The following is a 24,585-nucleotide window of genomic DNA, read 5'->3' as shown; positions in this document are numbered from 1 at the left end:
ACTACCTATGTATATATGTATATTATATATTATGATGATCAAGTAGTAGCTCAGGGATTCTGGTGGTCCTCGAATCCATTATTTGAAGGCGGTTTTTAACATCATATAAACAAACTATGATAACATATTTTTTGAAGTAAGGTAAAGGATATATCTATTATCGTTTATAAAATTGTTTTTTACATACCTATATATTATTTTATAAAATAGATTAAACTAAAATGACATTCATATTTTTGTATCTACTGTCCGACAGATCTAGGCGATAACCGGAAGTCGCTGTAGTCGAAGTGCGATTAACTAAACAGGATGGGCTTTTTAGTTCAGTTTTAACACGTGGACAACTCGTCATTAACCGGAAGTTGTTGCAGTCGAAGTACGATTAAAATCATGAGGGGCTTAGGTATTAGTTCACAGTTTTTACACATCAGATCTTGTTCGACAGTACCACTTATACGAAATTATGGTCAACAGGTATTTTTTCCACTATAATGCGTCAATACGTCTGCCCTGCGATATACCTATATTTTACGTGAATTGATCCTACATAACTAATTAATTTTTATTGTTCGACGTTATAATAAGAATGTGGTGAAAACATATTCTAACAATTTAAATAATGTTGTGTTGTAAATAATCTGTTCCAATTCACAACTTAAAAAACGTCGTACTTGGGTAGGTACTTATTATTATCAATTTTCCTATTTTTATTTATCGTCCCTACCTAGCTACCCATGCGTCTTAAAAATTTACAAAATAAAGAAAAAATATAAATAATCAGAAATAATTTAATACATATTTTGAAGCGGAACTTCCGCCCAACACAGAAATAAGTGCACCTCTTACGTAATAAGTGCAAGACTGCTATGTTTGTAACACGTCTGAAATTTCACTTTTGATAATAACGTTTCCCTCTCTTTAATATTTTAACACACATTTGATTTACCATAATTCTTCAAAAAAATGTTCGTAAACCAGTGGTTCTGAACAATAAATTATCACAGTTATCACATGAGAAAATTATCAAATTTGATTGTAGTTCTGCGCCTCATTCTTAATTTCTAAAATAAAATAATTCCTACAAAGTTTGCTTTTTTTTAATATGCTCATTTGCTTTGCTACTTTGCATTTCATTGAATCAGCTTCAATTAAAAAAAAAACCATGAATTTATTTGAATTTTTCATCTTCAGTATTTTACTGAATATAAAATAAGTATTATATTTTACTTTTTTATAATAGATATTTCGATGTAGGTATTCGAACTTATTACCTACAGGACAGAATCCATCGCACATTAAATAACATAATCATAGATAATATACGCAAAAGTGTAGTTATGTCGAGATAGTATAACAATTTCAAGAACAAACCGTGTCAAACTACATCCAAAAAAAAAATATTCCAAGCGTTTTTTGTGTGTGTTAGTAGAATATTTGATAAGTTGGATAGTATATTTATGTATAGTAAAATCCTAAATTCAATTAAGTTATAATACGTAAAATAACATAGTCAAAGATAATATACGCAAAGGCGTAGTTACTTATATCTCATTTTAATATAGTGATCCAGATAGTACAAAAATTCCAAGGACAAACCGTGTCAAACTACATACAAAAAAAGATTTAGATTTAGATTATTTCAAGCGTTTTTTGTGTTTGCTTATAGAAGATTTGATAGCTTGGATAGTCTATTTATGTATAGGTTAATCCTAAATTCAATTAAGTTATAGGTAATACTTAAATATAGATGGCTCTATTGGCATATATTTTTTTGTACCTGCCTAATTATAATATGTATTTTCTCAATTTCATCATAGCTAATATACGTTTATAGAGGCGAGTTGTCGTGCAATAATTAGGTAGGTAGGTACCCACCTATCGAATAGTAGGTAAATATGTGTGCCGTGCGTGTATGTTGAAATTGTGCGAGTATTTTGTTTGATTTGGCAAGTTAATAACGCCATCGCCAGATGTCGACACAATTACTGATCCCGGCACACCCCCCACTGACCATTTTCCGACCGCCACCCCCTTTTTATCCTGGTCCGCACTTGACCAATGCGCACTCCGTGAAATCGTGGAAACCATAGAAGTTCATAATGGCAGCTGTATGGAAAAGATAGGCTAGTTTAATAGCATCTGTTTGAATGAAATTTAAAACTCCAGCATTCTGTTTTACCTATATGAAAATAAATAATGCAAATGATTACGTGTTCATGGTTGCCATGTAAGGAAAAATAATATATAAATCTGTCTATAAAAATATAAATTTCTCCTCATTCAATAACATCAGATAATATTTTACACTATTTCTAATACCTTGACAATAAGGCTCAAAAGTTTCCGGCCATTTCAGCAGTTTTACACCATTTTAAAAACAAAATATTCAAATTATTTTTAGAATTTTAAGAATTAGCTATTCTAAAAATGTATCGAAATAAACGCTGATTATATTATCGAAAAATAAAAATGATTGTTTGACTCTATTACCTCGTCAATACCCTTAGGTTGGAAAATATAAGTATTATTAATGTACATTACAGACATGGTAGTTAGGTACAACGGCAATTTTCTTTGACGCAGATGACGCTATTGATTTGTCAGAAGATTTAAAAGATGTACAATTATTAAATTATACCGAAATCTTTACGCAAATTTCTCACAAATTGATTATACAATATTTAAAGAATCTTTAACGTAACCACTCTAATTTATGTATCTACATACGTAGCTACCTGAAAAAAGAAACCACTAATACAATAATATAAATTAATATACTTACATTTACTTTTTCATAATGTAACTAATTTTTATATTTATCGGTTTACACTTCGAATTACTTCTTTAACGGTTTATTAACTCGATAATAGACTCGATTTATATGGCCATGGTCGTTTATGAAGGGCCTCTTATTTTTGATAGACCACATTCATTTAGTATCTACGTTAATCGTAGCTACATACACACATAGTTTTTTTTCAATATACTTAATATATCTATCTAGGTAGGTAGGTACCTACATAAATAGTCTTGTTCCTTCCCAATAAATAAAACCTACACGAATTTTAATTAAACTTATAATTCGTTAATATTTACATTTTTTTAAAATATTGTAACATCCTGAGGGTAACGTGAGTACCTACGAGTACCTACGTTTGAAGGTAGATATAAACGGAAATCGGAATACCTATTCCGCACTTCCGCACACGAAAAATTCCACAAACGGAAAATTTCACAAATAAAAAATTTTCCGCAAAGAAAAATATTCAGATAAGTTAATATAGGTACCTACCTAACTTATATTTTTTCAATATTTAAATTTTGATTGTCCGAATAGGCTAATTATTGTTTTTACCTTTACTACTACTACCTTTTACTACTAGAGACTAAAGAAGATATAGGTAATTTATTGCATATTATAATATATACCTACTTACTTTAACTTTCCAAATAAAAATCTCTATACGTAGGGTACCTACCTGCATATCTAGGTAAATACTTACATTATGTAAATTTTGTGGTATTTTATTTTCAAATTTAACCACAAAAAAATGAAAAAAAATATTTTAAACAAATATGGGAAATACAATATTTTAAATTTTACATGTAAATTAAGTCTACAATAATACTAAGACTACTAAAAATAAAGTTGGTACACGTACCTATTGATTGATGATATAGTCAAACAATTGATAATATAAGTACCTACCTATAGGTATTGAAAAAAAATATAGTCGGAATTTTCTGTGTGCCCAATTTTCCGTCTGTAAAATTTTCTGTGTACATAATTTGTATGTGCTGAATAACCATTTAAATTTAACCGATACCTACATCTGTAAGTATTATATTTAGTACTAAAACTGGTTTTTATCAGTAATTTTAATAATAATTTCAATTTTAAAATCTATTAATAGGTATAGGTAGCTACACCTACCTACATGCCTAATACTCATTAAGGTTAGTTGGTCGTTGTGACAGACAATAATTATTATTGGGCGCATACCAAAATCTACGTTACTTTCATATTAAAATTCTAGGATTAGTTTACAAGTTCTTTGTTAACTGTATGGTTGCTGGATTATTCGAGAATAGGTATATAACAAGAATAATCGGCCGGTATATCTTATTCAATCGGCTAAAAACTCTGGGTAGGTATTGAAAATTCTAAAGGAAACTCTCCAATCGATCAAACTATTTTATTAATCGTTAAAAGTGTTCAATACACAAATATTGTCTTGTAAAATCACAATTTTTTTTTTCAGTAGGTAAGTAGGTACCTAGTACCTACCTATCTATCACAGTGAGAAAGAATTTAATTAGTTTGACAATCCGTGGGTGTACGTAATTGTTTTATCAAATAATGTAGGTATATTATTGGTTGGTGCCTACCGATTTTTCAGAAAATTTTATACCGTGTTCAGACGTTTGTATGAATGTTGTATCGGAAATACATGACAGTATAGTATTAAGATCAAATTCAAGTATATATAGCTAGGTGCTTAAAACACTTCATTATACCTAAACGTGATAAAAACTACCGGAATACAAGAGGAAAACAGAAGAAAATGGGTCGGTATGTAAATTAAATATAAGTAGGTAGGTACAATCATAATATATTATCGTAGGTATACCTATATTATAAATGTAAGTAGGTATATAAAATTGTGGTGGGTGCTCTTAATTATCAAATCGTATTTATCTGTTAATAATGTCGACGTTATTATCAGATATTTGACACTAAATCAATATCTATCAAATTAATATTTTTATTGAATTCATCTAATAAAATTGGAACATTAGGTACCTACTGTCTGTAACGAATGATTCACTCTTCGTCTCAATTTTATACCGTCATCTCTTTCCGGTAAGGAAATTCACAGTAAATTGTGCTGCAGCGAAATGTACCTAATAGGTAGGTACGTATAATTTACATGTACCTAGTTAAGGTAGGTACCTAACCATTTTATACACTTAAAATAAACTAAAAAAAAACAATAATTTTAATAACGTATTAAGAACCCATTCGGTTCTCTAGAAAAGGGGTCTGATAAAGTTAAATGTTTTTTTACATAAGTAGGTATTTAAATATCTATCTACCAGCTGATTTCACAGTTTACAGACAGTATGTGATTAACCGTCGGTCACAGTTTGATAAAATTTACTTTGGTTTAAAAAAAAAATAAACGATAATAATTATTTTAATAACCCGTTTAACCAGATCTACACCTCATAAGGTAGGTATCAACACCTGGGTACCTACTTGTAGGTATAGATATTATGTAAGTACCTACACTATTTTCTTTCCTTTCTTCTGTCAATATTTAGGTAAGTAAATAGCTGATTCGGCAAGCAAATATATTATATACACAACAATGCAAATATTACAAAATAATTGTAGTAATAATAACTAGGTACAGAAAGAAATTATTCATAAAATAGATGTTTGCTCATTAAAATATGTGTAGACCGTATAGCGTGACATTTTATTAGATGTGCTCTGATACTGGAGCTCGATCTAGTGCTAGTGAAATGGTTGGTAGATAGATACCCTTATTATTGATTAGCTTGGAAAAATCAACTAATCTTCTTACTATAACTCTATGAAGGTACCTCACTAAATACCTAGATACCTACCTCATTTGTTATTATTTTCCACTTTAACTCTTTACCTACTTAAGTAACTACCTACCTAAGTATGTACCTATAAGTACCTACCTGCATACTTAAATATTTTTTTAAATATTTAGCTTAAATATATTGACCACTCCTATGCGTAGTAATGGCTATAACACAATAGGTATGAATAATCATCATGCCTGTTTAATTCTAAATATTTACCTACCTAATAAATCATTCGGTACATGTAAAAGAATGTAGGTAGGTACCTAGTTATAATATTATGAACAGTTGAAATCATAAATCCATGCAAATATAACGTAAAAAATCTCACTCGTACTAAGTCGGTCCCTCCACGCCAGCGGATTAGTGAGCAGACCCTGGAAGCCAGGCCAGTAGAGTCCTCGCTGCGCCAGAGCATCCATCTGCCCCTGCTTGGCCTGGTGCTGGAAATACTGCGCCACGTTCGCTGCAGCAGCCGCCAAACTCAGTCCTCTAGGTCCCAAAGCCGGCCGTGACAGTATCGTATCAATGCCGTGAGGATTATTAGGACTAGGATTCGGATTCCCATGATGATGAGAAGAAGAAGGCGGACTTGAATTTCTCATTTCTGTCATTGAGTGTAACGCCGCTAGCGGTGGTCCAGGAGGTAGGAAGTTTAAGCCTAGGTGAGGGTGCCCGGATAGTGTTGGAGGGGGTGATGGAGACCCTTCGGAGCCGTCGGGGAGGCGCCAGGCCCTCGGCCCGCCGCCACCCCCGCGCCAAGGGCTGAGAAGCGCCTCGCTGCACATCCAGCCGGCGCTCTGGCCCGCGTCGAGGTCCCGTTCCTCCGATATCTTGCCTGCGTCGCTGATATCCTCGGGTACTTTTATCTGATGCCTTGACGCGATCTCATAATAGGCAGACAATTATTCAACTTTTCACCCTCGCCTGAAAAAGCTCTTCTCTGGGCAGAGCTCACTATTTGACAGAACGTTGTAGTTATTTCAAATGTGGATCGATATATTTTCACAATAATTAATTCACAATGTCCAGCATCTTTCGTTGAACTATTATTTCATATTTAAATTTCTATTAGGGAAATGTTGATGTTTTAATAATTTCACTTTCAGTTATTTATTTTTAATCCATAACTTGATAATTTAATTGTTCACTAAAAGACTTAAGTGCTTGAAATTGAAAATTGTAAACTTAGAACAGTTTTATAATTTTATAAGATTTAAAAATGTCACAAATCTAAATTCAGACTTTTGTTAAAAATGACCAGCACTGAATAATATTATTCATTCACACTATTTACGAAATCATTTTAATTGTCGTTATGTAGATATATTTTTCCAGTGTTCGTAATAAGAAAAAAATGTCACAAATCACGTCACTTTTTAACTGTCATAATATTCAATTCGTTGATTTTTTTTATTTAATAAAGTTCTCGATAAACTCGAAATCACTGTCGTTAAATATTGATAAAATGTTATTTAACGCCACTGTGTGTTATTTATTTTATTTTAATTAATTGTCGTGAATATTTTGAAAATCGCCAGAGGGCAAAAATCTCGCTGCCGAAATCCGAAAAGACCTACTCGTACACAGGTCAACGACGGAATGATCTCACGTTAAAGGTCCGACGGCCCAAGGGTCCACCTTAGTCGAGCGGCAGTAAAAAAAAGCGGGCGAAATGTTATTGTAAAATGCCGTCCGCCCAGTCAATTCCAACCAAATGAAGGTGTAAACTGAAACCTGAAAACATCACTTAAGACCACGCCCCTTAGAATCATTACCAAGCGAAGGCGTGGCTTACAAATCCAAAGCGAATACGGAAAATCTTCTAACCGTCTCGCTCTTGTCGTGCGAGCTTTTTGTGTGCGAAATTGAGACGGAGCTTAATTTACGCGGTGAGCTTTTGATATCTGCGACCACTTCACCGATCATGAATGTGTTGGGTTATATATAATTAAGTTAACTTCTTTTTTTAAGTACATTGTTAGAGAATAATAAATAACCACAATGTGTTGGCGGGGCAGTGTATTCATGTGGTGTGGTGTGACGCGCCGCGGGGCTATGTGAAACTTTCAGACTCTTTATTTTTGGAACTTAATTTTATTGTGACTCATTTTTGTGCGTTTTAGATTCTCTTTGCTTTCGTTTTATCACGTTTTTATTCATAAAAGTAGTTATAATGAATAGATACCTATCTTGTTCTTAAGTATAGGTACATAGGTATTTAGTTATCTTACTGTAAATATAAAATGAAAAATTTATTTAGGTTACCTAGGTATAATTTTACCTAACATGCATTTTCATTAGGTAGATAATTGATCCAAAAAATATGACAGAAGAGATCACATAGATAGGTTAGTACCTACCAACGGCTATTTTATTGTGGCTTTGAAGCAGCATCGTCCTCTGTTTACATTTTTTCGCCTGCGGCACGGACCTTTAATCATTCATTATTAAAGATAAGGTTAGTATGCAGAGTAACATAGGTATCTGGTAATTTATACAAAATCACTTGGTTGAATTAAAAGGTCAAAACTATCAGGCCAGTTCATAAATTACAGCAATAAATTCAAGCCGAGGTATTTTCAAAGAAATTAATATTTATCAAATTACATGGTACCTACAATCTAGGTAAGTATTTATTTGAAGGTATTATGGTGCGACTAATAATCTATTCATAACTGGCTTGTGTACCTACATACTAAACACCTATAAGTATCTGTGGAGCAAGTTCAATTCTAATAGGTACCTACCTTATTTTTAATTAAGAAAATTGTACTCCACTAATATATTTTCCTACTCTGTTGATTCCTGCTTGTACCAAATATCTGTAACATTTGTATTTAACGTTTTGATTTCACTAGTCCACATTGAGTCAAGAGAAAATCTCTCGAGTTTCACATAGAAAAAATTGTCTTTTTCGTTCTTCCTGTCAAAAAATGAATTAGCAGTAGGTTGAGGAAGGACAGGTCCTTTATCATTGCCGCTACGACAAAATTACTTTGTAACGGTGTTTGAAAGTAACGCGATACCAACACCTAAATGAGTTGCCTATACTGCCAGAAAATCTGACACCATTCTACTTAGGGCTGCGGATTGGACACTCCTAAGGTCAAACTTTGAGTTACTTACTTAGGTATATTTTTAATTGGGAGTAGGTAATTAAGGAACCGAGGAATATTAAAATTCTCTATTACCTATAACTGACTCGGTGTACCTAATTATAATAGTCTGTTTTATTAAAAGATTTTCCACTGGTTTCTATTCGATTGACTGTATTATGATCGAGGCAGTAGAATAGGAAGGCTAGTAGGTACTTCGTGCATTAAGAGCTACTGTGTGTGAGTACAGTACAGTCAACACATTTCATGGATATTAATCACAACGGGATTAATAAATTCACATTGTGAACACATACTTATTGTGTTTCCACCTATCATGTTTGACTAATGCTTTTGAAGTTAATTATTATTAAAACCATAATAATTGTTATAGAAAAATTGAATAGTAGATCAGATCAAAAATTACGTTACGTTAAGATATTAGGTAGGTACGTGGGTTAGTAGGTAGTTGAGTACTTCTCAAGTACCTACCTAACTACTTAGGTACATCTCTATATATATAAAAATCTCGTGTCACGATGTTTGTGGTCGAACTCCTCCGAAATGGCTCAACCGATTTTTATGAATTTTTCTATGTATATTTGTTAGGTATGAGAATAGGTCAACAAGTATATTTCATACCGCTAGGTGATTAGGGTATCTCTATCCAGAAAAATTTTCTTTTATTTTTTTTTCAATTTTTTTTTTGTATTTTTTTTATTATTTGGCATAAAAAATACCTATAACCTCAAATTTTCACTTTCCTACCCCCATCCTCTCATTTTTTAATCGCGATTTTATTATTTTTGTATGAACAAATTTAACCGTCGTTCGTATTTCAAACAGAACGAAATTATTTATGTGGTTGAATGACAGATGGCACTACGTCCGAGAAGAATTCAAGAGAAGCGTCGCGTCATTTTGACATTTCATTCGGCAAATCACAACGCAGTGCGTGCAAAATTGTGTACGATTTATTTTAATTTATCTATTTTTATGTGCGTGTATTACAGTGCACAATGCCAGCAAGACGCACGGGGGGCTATTTAGGCCGTCGAACGAATAAAGCAACAAACATGCGAAATAGTAGAGTAAAAAGAACAGACGAACGAATCCAACAAGATAACATAAACGTGCGTGTAAGCATGTCGCAATTGCGTGCATCTCAATCACAAGAGGCACGCGCTGAACGAAATCAACAACGACAATTGGAACGGAGCCAAGTGCGCCGGTTCGTAGTTAACACACGCAGAGCAAATGACCGACAACGCCAATAAGTACATCGAACATTTACATCCGCTTCGTTCCTTCGTCTCGCATTCGAGTACGAGCCAGATATTGAATATTCCGCTCATCCGAAAGTGCTGATTGGTGCTATGGACAAAGAATGTCCTCATTGTCATGCGCTCAAATTCAAACATGAGTCAGCCGGGATGTGTTGCGCATCAGGAAAAGTGCAACTACCAGAAATTGAGATACCACCAGAACCATTGAACAGCTTGCTCATTGGCACGTTTTCAGATTCAAACCTGTTCCTGAAGTCCATTCGCACATTCAATTCATGCTTCCAAATGACTTCGTCCGGAGCAACAGAAAGAGTTCACAATACTGCGGCAAATGGTCAACAATTCCATTCTACGTTCAAAATCAAAGGTCAAGTATACCACAAAGTAGGCTCATTGCTGCTAATGCCAAACGAACCACATACATTTTTATAAATCTACTTCATGGGCGCGGCGCGGCGGTGAGGACATCAATCATGTGGATGCACGTTGCGGCTACAATAGCCTCAATTCGCCTAATGTCAGGCGCATCGTCGGCGAACTGGACGCCCTGTTGAATGAGCACAATGAATTATTGAAATTCTTCAAAGCACACATGCACGAATTGCAAAGTGACAATCACGCTATTGTCATCAATCCTGATAAAACACCAGCTGGAGAGCACGTACGTCGATTCAATGCGACTGTTGTTGACGACATTGCTGGAATCATGGTTGGCGACCGCACATCGACGCGAGAAATCGTGATTCGAAGAAGAAACAATAATCTGGAGTTCATCGCTGACACACACCGTTCATACGACGCTCTCCAATATCCGCTAATTTTCTGGAAGGGACAAGACGGATATTGCATAAACATTAAACAACGAGATCCTGTCACAGGTAATTCATTCATTATGAACATCATTACTCATTTTGAATTGAGAAAATGAATGGTTGATGTTTTTTTGTTTTTATCGGCGGTCATCGTCTACAGTGCTCTATTCCTCTTTCTGTCATAGATCCCATCCCCACACACTTACGATACATTCGTTACTTTTTATTTAACAACCAAAATATTCACTAGAAATAATTTATATGGCAGAACAACGTTTGCCTGGTCAGCTAGTAATATATAATACGTATTTTAAATGAGTTTATAACGCGTTGTCGTAGATAAGTAAATAGATTAGGTACAGAGGGATACAGGAATAGATATAGATATTATGATTTAAAATGTCATCAATAATCCAGTCAAGATATTGAAAATTTTACATACCCAATTTCTTGATATCTAAGGTACCTATATAATTATCCTGCGAACAAATACGTGTTAGGTAGGTAGGTACCTAAGTACTGTCGAAAAACATCTTCTTGGCTACGTGTTAAACTGTGAACTAACAAACTCCTCCCATTTAGTCGACGACAGCGCCTTTCGGCTTTTGCCTAAATATTCTTGTTGGAGAGTAGGCACCTATATTGGGGAGAGTAGGATTATTCAGAGCGCAGGGGTAAACGACCTAATATCTCCAACATACAGTGACGTCCCTAGACAAGATGCCGCCACTAGGCAGCGCCAAAATGCCGCCCCATATCGATAATCGATATTATGACGGTGCGACCCTTCGATACAGATTACAGACTAAAGCAGTAGCGGTAGGTGGGATGCTCTGTAAGAGGGGGGGGGGGGTGCATCTTTAGTTTTTACAGCCATCTGTACAATCTGCACATGTCTTTTCTGGTCACCAAGGTCGAAGGTCTCAAGGACTCGAAGAGCAACGGAAGTAAACTAGACATCGCGAGCCCGACAAAACTGTTAGACAGTCCTGTTAAACCTTTTATGTTAAATAATACATTTTATGTCCAACCAGTCAGCTGAAATGGAAAGATATTTTGGTTATTACTAAGTTTAGGTAGCTATTTCTATATATGAGTAGCTTAGTATCAAAATGGGGCATAAGCCATTTATAAAATTTTACATATCAGGAGATATACAGGAGACTCACAAACATGTGTGAAAAGTGTCCGTTTTTCATATAACATACCAACTTTAAACTCAAAAATCTCTATGAAAACTACCGTTTTTGATACTTTTGGTATTTTTTGAAAAGAGCATCACTTGTACTACCATAATCAATTAAAACATGAATTTAGTGGGAGGTGGCGTTTGTCCCACTTTGATACCAAGGTACTCATATATCTACCAAATTATTCTCCTCGATTTGCCGCCTTTCGAGTTACTGCCGCCCCCAAGCGACGCTCAATCTGCCTACCCCCACGGGACGTCACTGCCAACATACCTACCTAGGGACGGCTCTTGTATAAGAACAAAGGTTCACTGATCTCTCAAATTATTACGTATCTCCTATATTATATCTACTTTATAGCTAATAAAACAATTAAATCATTTTTAGCAAGACAATTTACCTAGGTATACTAATGTAGTATGTACTTACATATACGAAAATGCTAAATAATAACTAATGCTATCCAGGGTATGTTATACGCATTTTTAAGGTAAGTAAGTACCTAGCCGATAAATAATCGCTTTGTATTGAGTATTCGCCACTTACCTAGTAGGTACTTACTCCGGGAAAAGAATCCTTATAGATAATAAATGCAACGTGACATAATAATGCACCTACTTGAGCAAATAATAATTGGGCGATCCTCACCCAAGCTATAAAGTGGCGCAATTAAATTCAACAAACACACACATGCGCAAAGATAAACATACACACTTGTAAGTAATTGTAGTTAACGTCGGTAGAGTTGAACGACATAGATATAGTTTCTATTATCACAATAGATTTCAGTTTTATAAAAAATACTATGTAGGTACCTAGCACATAATATAAATTAGGCATGTCAGGTATGGGCCTAATCATTGCCCACTGAAGAAGGAAGCCGATACATTACACGACTGGTCCTACTTCTCGCCCCTCCCGTTATCTATGGATGACCTGTCATTGCCTGTCATTGTCTATAGAGTGCTCATTCTGACGCGTCTTTCGTGTTCACTTGTCGGAGTATTCTTAGTTTCAGATTTCTTTGAGATTATTTTAACGTATCTTGGAGACCTTGGAGTTCATCTAATTTAGTGGTTATGTGCTATTAATAATTGGAAGTGACGATCAAAGTAAGTAAACTTCTTCTGTGTATAATAATATCATAATACACTAGGACGTTTGTCAATGTGACAGTCGATTCTAAACGACAATAACTAATAACTTATTTATACTCTTCAGTCATTATAGAATACCAAACTCTGCTTGCAAGTACGTTATCAATAAATAGTATGGCAGTGGACCACTCCTTGCTTGCGCAGAAAGTTATACTCAGGCTTTGTTAATCTAAAGATGGCCGTGGCCTAATTAATTAGCTACATTATTATATACCAGAGCAGAAGTCGATGACTTTTATTACACGCATGTAGTAGGTACATACACACAATATTTTTTTTTATTTGAAGGGCGCACAAACCTATTAAGTACCTAGTACCTAATAAGTATTAATTTACGTATTCTAATAACGAGATTTTGGTTGAATACCAACCTATAATTATATGCACCTACCTTACTATCTAAACCCTACTTTTAAAACCACAGGCTTAAGAAACTACTAATTTTTCAATAAGTAATTTAGTTCTAAAAAAATAATCATATCCAATATCTTACCAGCTTAAATATAGGTACAATATTAGATACGCGTTGGTATCTATGTATTTTTTTATAAAAATTATCTACTTACATAATATCTAATATTAAATTTTGTCGTTTTATCCCTTTTCATAAATACATGCCGGATAGCTCAACGTTTGCACTTTGCGTAGATATACATTTCAAAGGCGTAGAATGAAAATGGATAACAAGAAGCCGAAAACGTTGTGAGCCACTGGTCCTCTTGTCTCTAGGGTCGCTTTTATTAGGTACCTACCTACTATAGAACAGTTTTATGGACGGTGATTACGAATGCAGTTTACCATTAAAATTAAATGATCTTTGCATAGATATTAGATAGTATTACCTACCTAGGTAAATAAATACCCAGTAGATACATATATTATAACAACATATAGGTACATATAACAACTTCCTTATCTACTTCAATTAAAATGTCAACTAACAAAATAATATATATTATTAGGGATTTTTTATAATCATGCAGTGACGTGGGTGGACATTTTTTAAACGACTTGAAAAAATATATATTAGGCAAGTAGGTAACTACCTACCTACCTGTATTATATGTATCTAACTACAGTAGCGTTTTAGTTTAACGCAGATGACGCAATCGATTCGCCATAAAACTAAAAAGGGGGGCCTCGACACGGCTTAAACCAGTCATAGAATAATTAAATTATACAACAATCTTATAAAGCTGCGTAGTTACCTAGGTAGGTACTTCTCACAAATTGTCAAAATCCCTGCAATTATTAATCTTTAAATGAGTCTATAATATAATCACCCGAACAGATAGGTACCTACCTACATATTTGTACACAAAAATAAACCACTTTATTATGAGGTAGGTAGGTATATGTTGTCACTGTCATCTTTAATAATAATTGGAATGGGAAGAGATAAGTAGGTATTATTATTTTTACTGGATACCCATGTTAGTAGTTGGAGCTTATGGTTTTTATTTTATTATTTATCAAATCAGTCTGTCAAACCAAATCAAACTGGACCTCTAAGTCCCTAAAACTTGAATAATAAGTTTGAATTTGAAATCTTTATTTTTAAAACAAATACCTGCCTATGTAAACACCTTGGTAGGTACTCTACGAGTTTCCTAGATACCTAAATCAATGCAAGTTGTTATTATTAACTAAATTAATTAAAATATTTTGCAACTGGCAGAAAGACGTTTTAATACGAAGACCAGAAGATTTTAGATTGATTGTAGGTAGTTAGATATACATATATTGTAATTATACTACAGGGAACTCGCATAAGTAGGTACCTACATAGTAATCCATTCTACTTTATCTCACCAAATTATAAGAAATGACGATTTACTACCTAGGTAGGTACGTATTCAAATATGTGGACATAAGTGGACTTTTCATACCTACATATTAAATGTATTTTTTTTAATATAATGGCTCCACCAAGAAATATCAATAACAATTCATATAATAATAAATTATAAGGCACAAACACCAAATATCTATTTTTTTTTATTTATTTAAATTTAGTATCTACCTAACAGAGTTTCCGCAAAAAGAAATTATTCATCGAAAATCACTATAGCTACCTACTAACTTGCTTATCTTCACCTCCACAGATTATCATTATAATGCTACCAGATTCAGAAAATTACACATTTTCTTCGTCACTAAAATAAAACTTTTCATATAACGAAAAAGGTTTTTTCTCTCCTTTATTTTCAGCAGCATACGATCGCTACCAATGCTGCTTACCGTTTCGAAAAGATTGATGCGAATATGATTGGATGGATTTAAAAATGGAACCGTGTTGATTGGCCCCTAGTGGATGGGGTGGGGCCGATCGGATTGGCTCCGCCTATCTCCCCACCATTTTTCATTGACAGCCACGTGGAAAACTTCACATTTGCAACGGAAGCCTCAGTAATGTTCCGAGCGCTAGCGACGGAGGGTGATCGTCAAGAATACAGTTAGACATTTTCACATTTTGTTTTCCATTTTATTACACTATTAATTTTATACGGTGATCAAATGAACAATGAATTATTGAACTAACACGAAGCATAGGTAGGTAGGTACCATATTATGATATGATACGAAAGTATTTAATGAAACCAGTGGGTACCTACATATTATTTACATTTCTACCTACCTGCATAAATACCTATCTTAAAAATAGATAATAGTCGAAAAATATTCGTCAATCTATAACATATCTACCTACCTAAAATTATTCCATTATATCATAGGTAGGTAGGTACTTACATAATTTTAAATATTTTATGGATAAAAGAGTATTTTTATCTATTATGGTTTGGTTTAGGCAGGGTTTAATTGATTTTAAAAAAACTTAACAATATCTGCTATTTGTATTTTTAGTTCATTGAAAACTAGGTTAAAATTAGGTAAGTAGATACCTACCTAGGTAACGTATGACTGACAAAGTGTGCACTATTTTTTATCGAATCTCCACAGCCCACTTCCACTATTATGGTTTGGCTATGCAGAGTTTAATCGAATTTTAAAAACTAACCAATCGGCAGGTAGGTACTCTCTGCAATTTGTATTCTTAGTTGGTAGGTGGGTACAATCGAAACAAATAAGTACGACTGAGTTTAGTGTGCACCATTTATGTCGAATCTTAACAGCCCACCTCCACCTCTCACCACTGATATAGATTCTATATGTGACTGTTTACATGTCATTATAACTGTTAGGCTGCCTTTTACCTAAGTATAATTTTTTTTGTCCAATCTTAGGTAATATTTACAGTAAATTCTGCATAATATACAAAAAGCAGGTTTATCTGATAGACTACCTACTATATTTATTAATTATATAATTATATAATTATGTATTCGTATTCTAATAATATTATGTACTTCTTATACCTACCTAATTCTCCTTCAACTTTTTATCTTGAAAATATGATGTGGGTATGATTAACATTATTAATTATTGAATCGGGGATATATTTCACCTTTAGATACTTTACATACTGAATAAATCTTTCTTAAATGAATGTTTTGGCCTTGTTTTCCAACAAGTCGTTTCATGGACAAGCAGGCTTGCTTTTACCTAAGTACCTACCTAGATTTTTCGTAAATAGGTAGCTGAATGAGTGGTGGACTTATTTAAGGGTAGGTACATGTCAATTATTTGACTTCGTACTTCATGATTCCTCCGCGCAGAGTCGAAATTGCGGACAATGCCACAGATATTTTCCATCGCACCGAATTGAAGACGCGAATCTCTCCCCTAAATTGGATGCTCCACGATATCCCTTCTAAGCTTGATGTGTAATGCAAAAAACCCTAAACTGGTTAAACATAATCCGAGCCAAAGTCACAGCTTACGGAGACTAAAACTTTTAACTAAAATGCCCTTGCGCTGGGACTCAAATCGAATTATTTCCCCCTATTTAACTTTGTATATTTACAATATTAAATTTGTATGAAGGGAAGCTGGCTATTGTGATAGTTGGATGACAAAAGAGGGTGAAATTATTGCACTGTGACGCACTTAGATGATCAGTTAAAATTATAATGTTCTCAATGGATTTTTAAACTGTGCTCATTTTGCTGTAGTACCTACCTAATAATGTACTCATTTAATAATGTAAATAGGCTAACACTAACATAACCTAAGGAACAGGAGGAATTTTATTCTAAAATAAATGTTTAGTTAATTTAAATCTGATGACATTGTACAATAGAGGTAGCTTTCAAATGACTTAGGTACCTATATTTAAATTGCTTGTTGTACACTCATTTCTAGCACGTACCTACCTAGGTACCTATCAATATGGTAAGTATTGATTACAAGAAAACCACAAGCCCCGTTTTTAAATCGACAAATTTTATAAAATGTATAAAAATATAATTTTATAAAAGTTATACAATCGGAATATACATACGTACCTAACAGTGCAAAAACTTTAATTTTATGTTAAGTAGATAGGTAGGTACATTACATACCTATTAATAGGTTCACAAAACCACACAAGTTCACAAACCTCAAAGTCGACATTTTTACATAGTATGGACCATGGGCCCCCACAAGGGGAGGGCTGAGAAGGGGTCTGGCGTTCGAGTCGACCAGATAAGTAAGATAAACACACGTCAGAAAAATATGCTTTACTAGTGAAAAAGTCGCCTGCGGCGCTATTTTGCTTCAATAATGTTGCTATTTTAAGCTATATGATGATTATGCAATGCAATTTTAATTTTAACAACTCCATAATTCGAACGGATGTATTAAAAATACATAAAAATACACAAAAATGCTAAAAATATACCTTAATTTTACTGTGTATAGTCTGGAAAACGCTACTATAGAGCTTCACACTAACTTTACACTTAGCGATAGATAGGTGGCTCACCAAGGATCCTAGCCTGGGGGCCCGATTCAGGATGTGGGGGCCATGGTTTGGACAACTACTGTTATAAAACTCCATGTAGGTAGTTACAGTACCTACCTACCGTAGGTATTGTTACTTGGGCACTACGTACCTACCTAATAATACGTAATTTAAAAACATCATCTTCAGTCGGGGTTGATCTACTGACTGAAGACCTCCCCTAGCTCCGTCCACTCTATTCTGTCTTTACCTAGTTCTTTGCTACCACGTAAATCATCAAACTTTATGAGTTCGTCTATCCAGCGAGCTTTAGAGTGTCCCTGTTGGCCGTATAGTGCTCCTCATTATACCATTGTATGACGGCATTTTGACTGCCTAAGCTGCAAACCAGCCAACTCCACTTGGGAAAATTGTTCAGGAAGGAGAAAAAACTTAATAATTTAGCTATCGAGCGGAATTTGAAAATTTTATTTCAAAAATACACTTGGATGTTTTTTACAAACAAGCAGCAATATGCATTATTAATACACTATATTAGCTTCCCTTTTACATAATATAAAGAAAATGTATATAAAAGCGGAGTTGTCCCATTCATGATATTGGAAATTTGGCACCCGCAGATGGCTGTTCTGTGTGAAGAACGATAACGCTTTTATTTATAGGTTTAGGAATTTTTTGTGAGCTATAGAAAACATGCTTCATAACAAAATGCCATCAAAATCTCTTTTTTTTTTTAAAAGTGCAGTTAGCTGGTTTGCAGATTAAGCAGTCATATTTCCAGTGGTTGTCCACTGGCCGAGCGACATACCCATCCCATCAGCAACCTCTATCATATATATTACTCTTGTCTGTCTCCTTGTAAATTGGCTTATTTTGAGGTCTTTCTGCGTTTTGCCCAACATGAACCTTACATACCACCATGCCACATTGCACTAATCGTGATTCTCTGATTTATCTTACATTAAGAGTCCTTGTAGTTCACACGCATACGTGAATATGTACTGGTTGCACACGCTGGGGTTTGGGTCGAAATCCCGAAGGCCGGAATCCCGAAGGTGGAAATCCCGAATGGCCGAAATCCCGAATGGCCGAAATCCCGAAAGCCTAAATCCTGAAAGCCGAAATCCCGAACACCGAAATCCCGAACGCTGAAATCCCGAATGGCCGAAATCCCAAATGGCCGGAATCCCGAAGGCCGAAATCCCGAAAAATAAAAAAAAATGCAAACATCAACAATTGCGCAATCTTAAATTGCGCAATTTTCACAAGAGAGACAAAACCCCATTTTTTGTGGAAATATTATTTATATCATAATTCAAAATAAGTGTTAAGATTGCGCAATTTTTGCAGGAGAGACAGAATCCATTTGTTCTATAAAAAATGGTTTTTTGTCTCTCTTGTAAAAATTGCGCAATCCACGATTGCGCAATTATTGATGTTTGTGTTCTTTTATTTTTCGTTTTTTATATATATTTCCACAAAAAATGGGTTTTTGTCTCTCTTTTTAAAATTGCGCAATTATTCATGTTTGTATTTTTTATTTTTCGGGATTTCGGCCATTCGGGATTTCAGCATTCGGGATCTCATCCGGCACTCCACACGCTGGTTTCAACACTTTTCGCTTAGGGATAGATAAATCAGTTTACAGTAGCACTATAGGCATGGTAAAAGCGGATTGCAATTGTAGTGGTATTGTTTTGCAAGTGTTGAATCAGGCGTTTGCTTACACACGCGAATTGCCTATGGTGTCACTATAATAATTGTATACTGTGTTACCAATATAAGTAAGTATATACCAGTGGCGATGGGTGGAGGTAGGCTGATAAGACACTACATAAATAGTGTAGACTAAACTTTATCAGTCATGCGTTTTTGTTTTCATTGAAATAAGACTACCATTTACAGATGGTGTTGGTTGGTTTTTAAAAATCAAGTAACCCTGTGAAAACCCAAGCCGTTATAGATAATAGTCAAAACATACTCGTCTATCTATAAAATATTTAAAATTATGCAATTAAATCATACATAACTATTTTGTATCTATTATAGTTTGGCTTTGAAAGGGCTTAATGAATTTCAAAAAAATGAGCCAACAATATCTGTAATAATTCTTAATCCAACGAAAACAAATACATACCTAAGTATGAATAAAAAGTGTGCGCAATTATTGTGTCGTATTGCCTAATTTATACCAAAACTATTATTGTTTGGTTGAGGCAGGGCTTAATTGATTTTAAGAACTAACCAACAGTATCTGTAAATTGTAGTCTTAGTTCAATAAAAACAAATAGGTACGTATGCCTAACAAAGTTTAATGTGCACCATTTATTTGCGAATCTTCACAGCCTATCTCCACCCTTCGCTACCGATACCTTCCTACTATACTTGTAATAATACTTTTGTGTTCATCTACCTATATTAAAATGGATATGAGTAAAATGCGCATCGGCGATATAATAAAATTCAATTTGAATAAGGATAGTATAAATGTATGGATTCAAATCGATGAAAATATACAGGCGAAGAACGAAATCAAATTTTACGACACCAACTTTTGAGAGATTAATATCGCCCCATCTCTCGGCAAACTTTTCAAATGCCATCTTTATTTCAATATCTCAAATCGCATTGTAACTAAGCTTGTATGCGACTGTCCCTATATATTTACACCATGTACACAAATCTACGTGCTTTCTATCATATTGGAGCATAAAAATATGAAAAAATGAAATGTATTGATTTGATTGTATCATTTCACCGCCATCTTTAGATTAATAAAGCGTGAGCATAACTTTTTGCACAACCAACGAGTGGTCCACTTTTCAGCTATCAAAATCAGATCCCAGATTGCTTATAATAATGTGCTAATATACATTCTTTATCAGCTGTCAAAGTCAGACTAGTCCTTCACACAAAAACCGGTGGTAATATCGATTGCCAAAAAATATGTTGCATTGATCTATGCATAACATTTGTAGAAGGTGTGTTAATGCTAGTGTATTATTTATCATGTAACTTATCTATTCAAATCAAACCATTCCCTGTGTGAACACGACAGACGCGTTAGTATGAGCACTCTATAGAAAAATGACAAGCAATGACAGTTCATACATGGACAATAACGGGAGAGGCGGAAAAAGTAGGACCAGTCGTTGTGAATGTATCGGCTTTCTACTTGAGTCGGCAATGATCACCTCCATTATCAGAGTCGATCCACAGCTAGATTATCCTTTAGTTTTAGTTCACTGTGCCCTGTTTAACTTAAAGCTTTTTTACTGCTACATACCTATATAATTCTAACTAATAAAATACCAACTAGGTAGGGGAAGATGCGGTTAGTTGCAACAGGGGTAAGTTGCAACAATCGATTTAAAATGGCCGCCAATTACGATTTTAACGAAATTTATTAGTTTTACGTCACTCGGTAGTGTAATACACACTGTGGTCTAAAAATCAGTTAAATATATTACGTCACACCGGAGATATTATTAAAAGTTTATTTTACTAGTCTACTCAGAGTATTTTTTTTTAAAGGTAAATATTTTCTGTTACTTTTATACTTTATTAATTTTGATATCTGTGTTATATATTATTTTCTTGCCAAATTATTGTAAAATATATAAAAGTGTTCCAACTAACCCAATCTTCCCCTATACAGTAAGTAGGTATACTGACAAAGTTTAGTGTGTACCTATTGTTTATGTCAGATCTCCACTGCCTAACTCAACTCTTCGCCACTGTTAATTACACACACTGCTATTATTACATGCGAGTTTTTAAAGTGTATCATATCATATTCATACTACCTACCCATTTATGCACGTGGCGTTATTTTCGGTTACGAAATACGAAACACCTGGTATGTCTCATTAACGATCATTTTTTCACTGTAGGATAACTGCTAGTATAACCACTCCTTGAAAAAAGATAAAAGAAAAACAGATGAAAAACCCTCCTTCAAATAACAAGTTATATATTAAGAAAAAGATTCGACGTAGTAGATTGATAACTTTCTAGACACCATGTAGCATGTAGGCGCAACTGAGATATGTAAAGATAAAAGCTTTTATGATGTTTTTAGCGTCTGAGCTTTTACACATGTTAACAATAATTCATTTTTTATGACGCTTTACGTCGCGGGACTCGAGATATATTGAATCCAAATTCACAAAAAGTACGTGATTCCTCCCAACACTTCCAAGGAAAAAGTTAATAAACATATTCTATTGGTTTATTGTGAGAATGCTGGTGCGATTGACCTCTATTGAACACTCACTTCGATCGTTAAAGTCATCAAAGTGCTTCCAAATTACTGAACATTCTATATTATGTCACTGTATAATATAACATCTTGGTACCTACCTACCTATTTAATAATGCTCTAATCTACTTTATCTATATCATACATAGTCATAGAAAATCTTTATAATGAATTACCATATCATAAAATGTGATTACCTTAATAAATTGTATTATATTAATAGGTACGTTGGAAAATTAGTGCAAGTAGCCCTGGGGCCAGTGTTGCCAACCATACTATAATTATAGTACAATACTATAATTTTGATTCGGCGAAAAATGTAAAATACTATAATTTTACGCCAAATATGCCAAAATACTATAATTTTAAGGGATTCAAGATGAAAAATGTTCCTGTACTATATTTTTTTCAGAAATACTATAATTTTTACGCCTTTGTACTATAATCAGCATAGAAAAAGATGGCAACACTGCCTGGGGCACACTGAACAATTTCCAAGAGTGTTGCAGGCTACCTGAAATAAAATAGCGTCAGACAATATTAATTTAATACAAACATGCATGATCATAATAATATATTTGTATGCCTTGGTGGCTGTTTTTTTCTAGCGATAAAAATATATAGGTACCTACTCTTTACTTAAGTATAACCATGTGACCATGTATTCTTAATTTCAGTGGAAACTTCTTATGTTAGTGTGTTCTTTCTTTCAAAACTATTTTATGATTAATTTCAAAATCATTATCCACTTATCAACTTTCCGTGAATTTAAAAAAAACGAAAAACTAGAACCCCCCCCCCCCAAAATAAACGAATAATTTGCATAGATTATCACTGAGTTTTTCAATACCTACTAATTATATCGACTGGGATGTTTTCGACTGGAAGCTTGGAAAAGTTTAAAAATAAATGTTTCAAACCTTACTCTGAAATAATGACTGAATTGGCTGCTCATAATATTTTGATGGCGTCATGGCATAAAAAAGATTGAGAATCACTTTCTCAAGAGATTTTTATTAAACGACTTTGTTAACAGTTAGATGGGTAGGAGGGTAGGTACCTACTATCATTATGTGTATATGTAGGTACCTAGAATAATATATTTAGGTGTACCTACTTACTTACGTCGTAGCAGTGTCGAAGACTTCCTGTTAGAGATATATAAGTAATTCCTAACCGAAGAGAACAGCCGGTTAAAAGTACAGAAATTACATTAAAGGTGTACTTTTAAAACTTGTTAAGTACTACAAAAAAAATATTACTTAAGACGAATTATTGTTTTGTGAGTCCATATTAAGTACGCTTTTTAGCTGGTGTATATATACATTAGGTATACAGTGCCTTCAAGAATCCCTGTCACTCGACAGTTTCATTCCATCTTTCCAGATCATGTTAACATCTGTCATGTACACAATGTAAATATTATTATTACAAAGGCAAATCAGATCAAGGAACTCCGTCAAAGCATCCTGGTCCAAAGTCGCATCGTATCTTCTCGTTACTTTTAAACTAATCCACCATGCACACAGTATCCTCGGAACCATCTAATTTAGAAGCTCTGCTAATGGTTCATCTGTATCTTCATAAGGCACCGTGACTCGCTACCGTACATCAGTAATATCATAATGCAACCATTATACTCGTACCTACACGCGGCAATTCAATAGATAAATACCTACACGATACGTAACTAGCAATAAAATCAATGACATTTTAAAACTCACAAACAGGAAATATTGAAGAATATTACAATAAATAACGCAAGCCAATTACTAGATACCTACCTGTAATAACATAATTCTAATGATTTTTGTAAACTTCTTATTGCTTCTAATTTATAGGAAGCTACACAGCTTCTACGCCGTAGATCTCTACGGCAAACGCCAAATTTAAAAGATTTTCTTTAAAATAATATGTATACTACTCTGGCTGATAAAAGATTCAGAAACATGATATATACAATGACAGTATTAAATTTACATATTATAATAAGCTATTTATCAATTGAATACGTGTATTAAATAAGGCTCTAAGTACCAAAAAGTAGCATTGCCTGTAGTTACAAAATACCGAGTCATTGCAGTAAAATTTCATGAAGCAGACCTTTTGAAAAATGTAGTTTTACAGTGTGAAGCAATCACGGCAGCTTCTATAATTTTAGGTATTAAGAACTCGCAAGTATCAACACACCATCATCAGCTATTTTATATTGAATGCCGTTGACCACTGCAGTGCTACTTACACCATTATAAATAAAACACGCCAACGGACTTACAACGTCGACAGGTTTAATTATTTTGCTGTATTTTTTTGACT

The 24,585-nt window shown here is 34.0% G+C and overlaps 1 protein-coding gene across 1 annotated transcript in view; it reads right to left on the bottom strand.

Moving 5' to 3' along the window:
• HGTX (HGTX homeodomain transcription factor) overlaps nt 1-6,565 on the bottom strand; it is a 144,956-nt gene extending 138,391 nt beyond the window's left edge. Inside the window, exon 1 of the mRNA XM_085956557.1 lies at nt 5,957-6,565. Within this exon, the coding sequence (XP_085812683.1) occupies nt 5,957-6,407 (451 nt within the window). The 5' untranslated portion in view covers nt 6,408-6,565. The remainder of the gene's footprint in view (nt 1-5,956) is intronic.
• Between the last annotated feature and the right edge of the window lie 18,020 nt (nt 6,566-24,585).

Source organism: Rhyacophila brunnea, unplaced genomic scaffold (assembly GCF_057557595.1).
Source record: "Rhyacophila brunnea isolate RB1 unplaced genomic scaffold, BYU_Rbru_1.0 scaffold_6, whole genome shotgun sequence".
NCBI lineage: Eukaryota > Metazoa > Arthropoda > Insecta > Trichoptera > Rhyacophilidae > Rhyacophila > Rhyacophila brunnea.
This window is presented reverse-complemented; position numbering and strand designations above follow the sequence as displayed.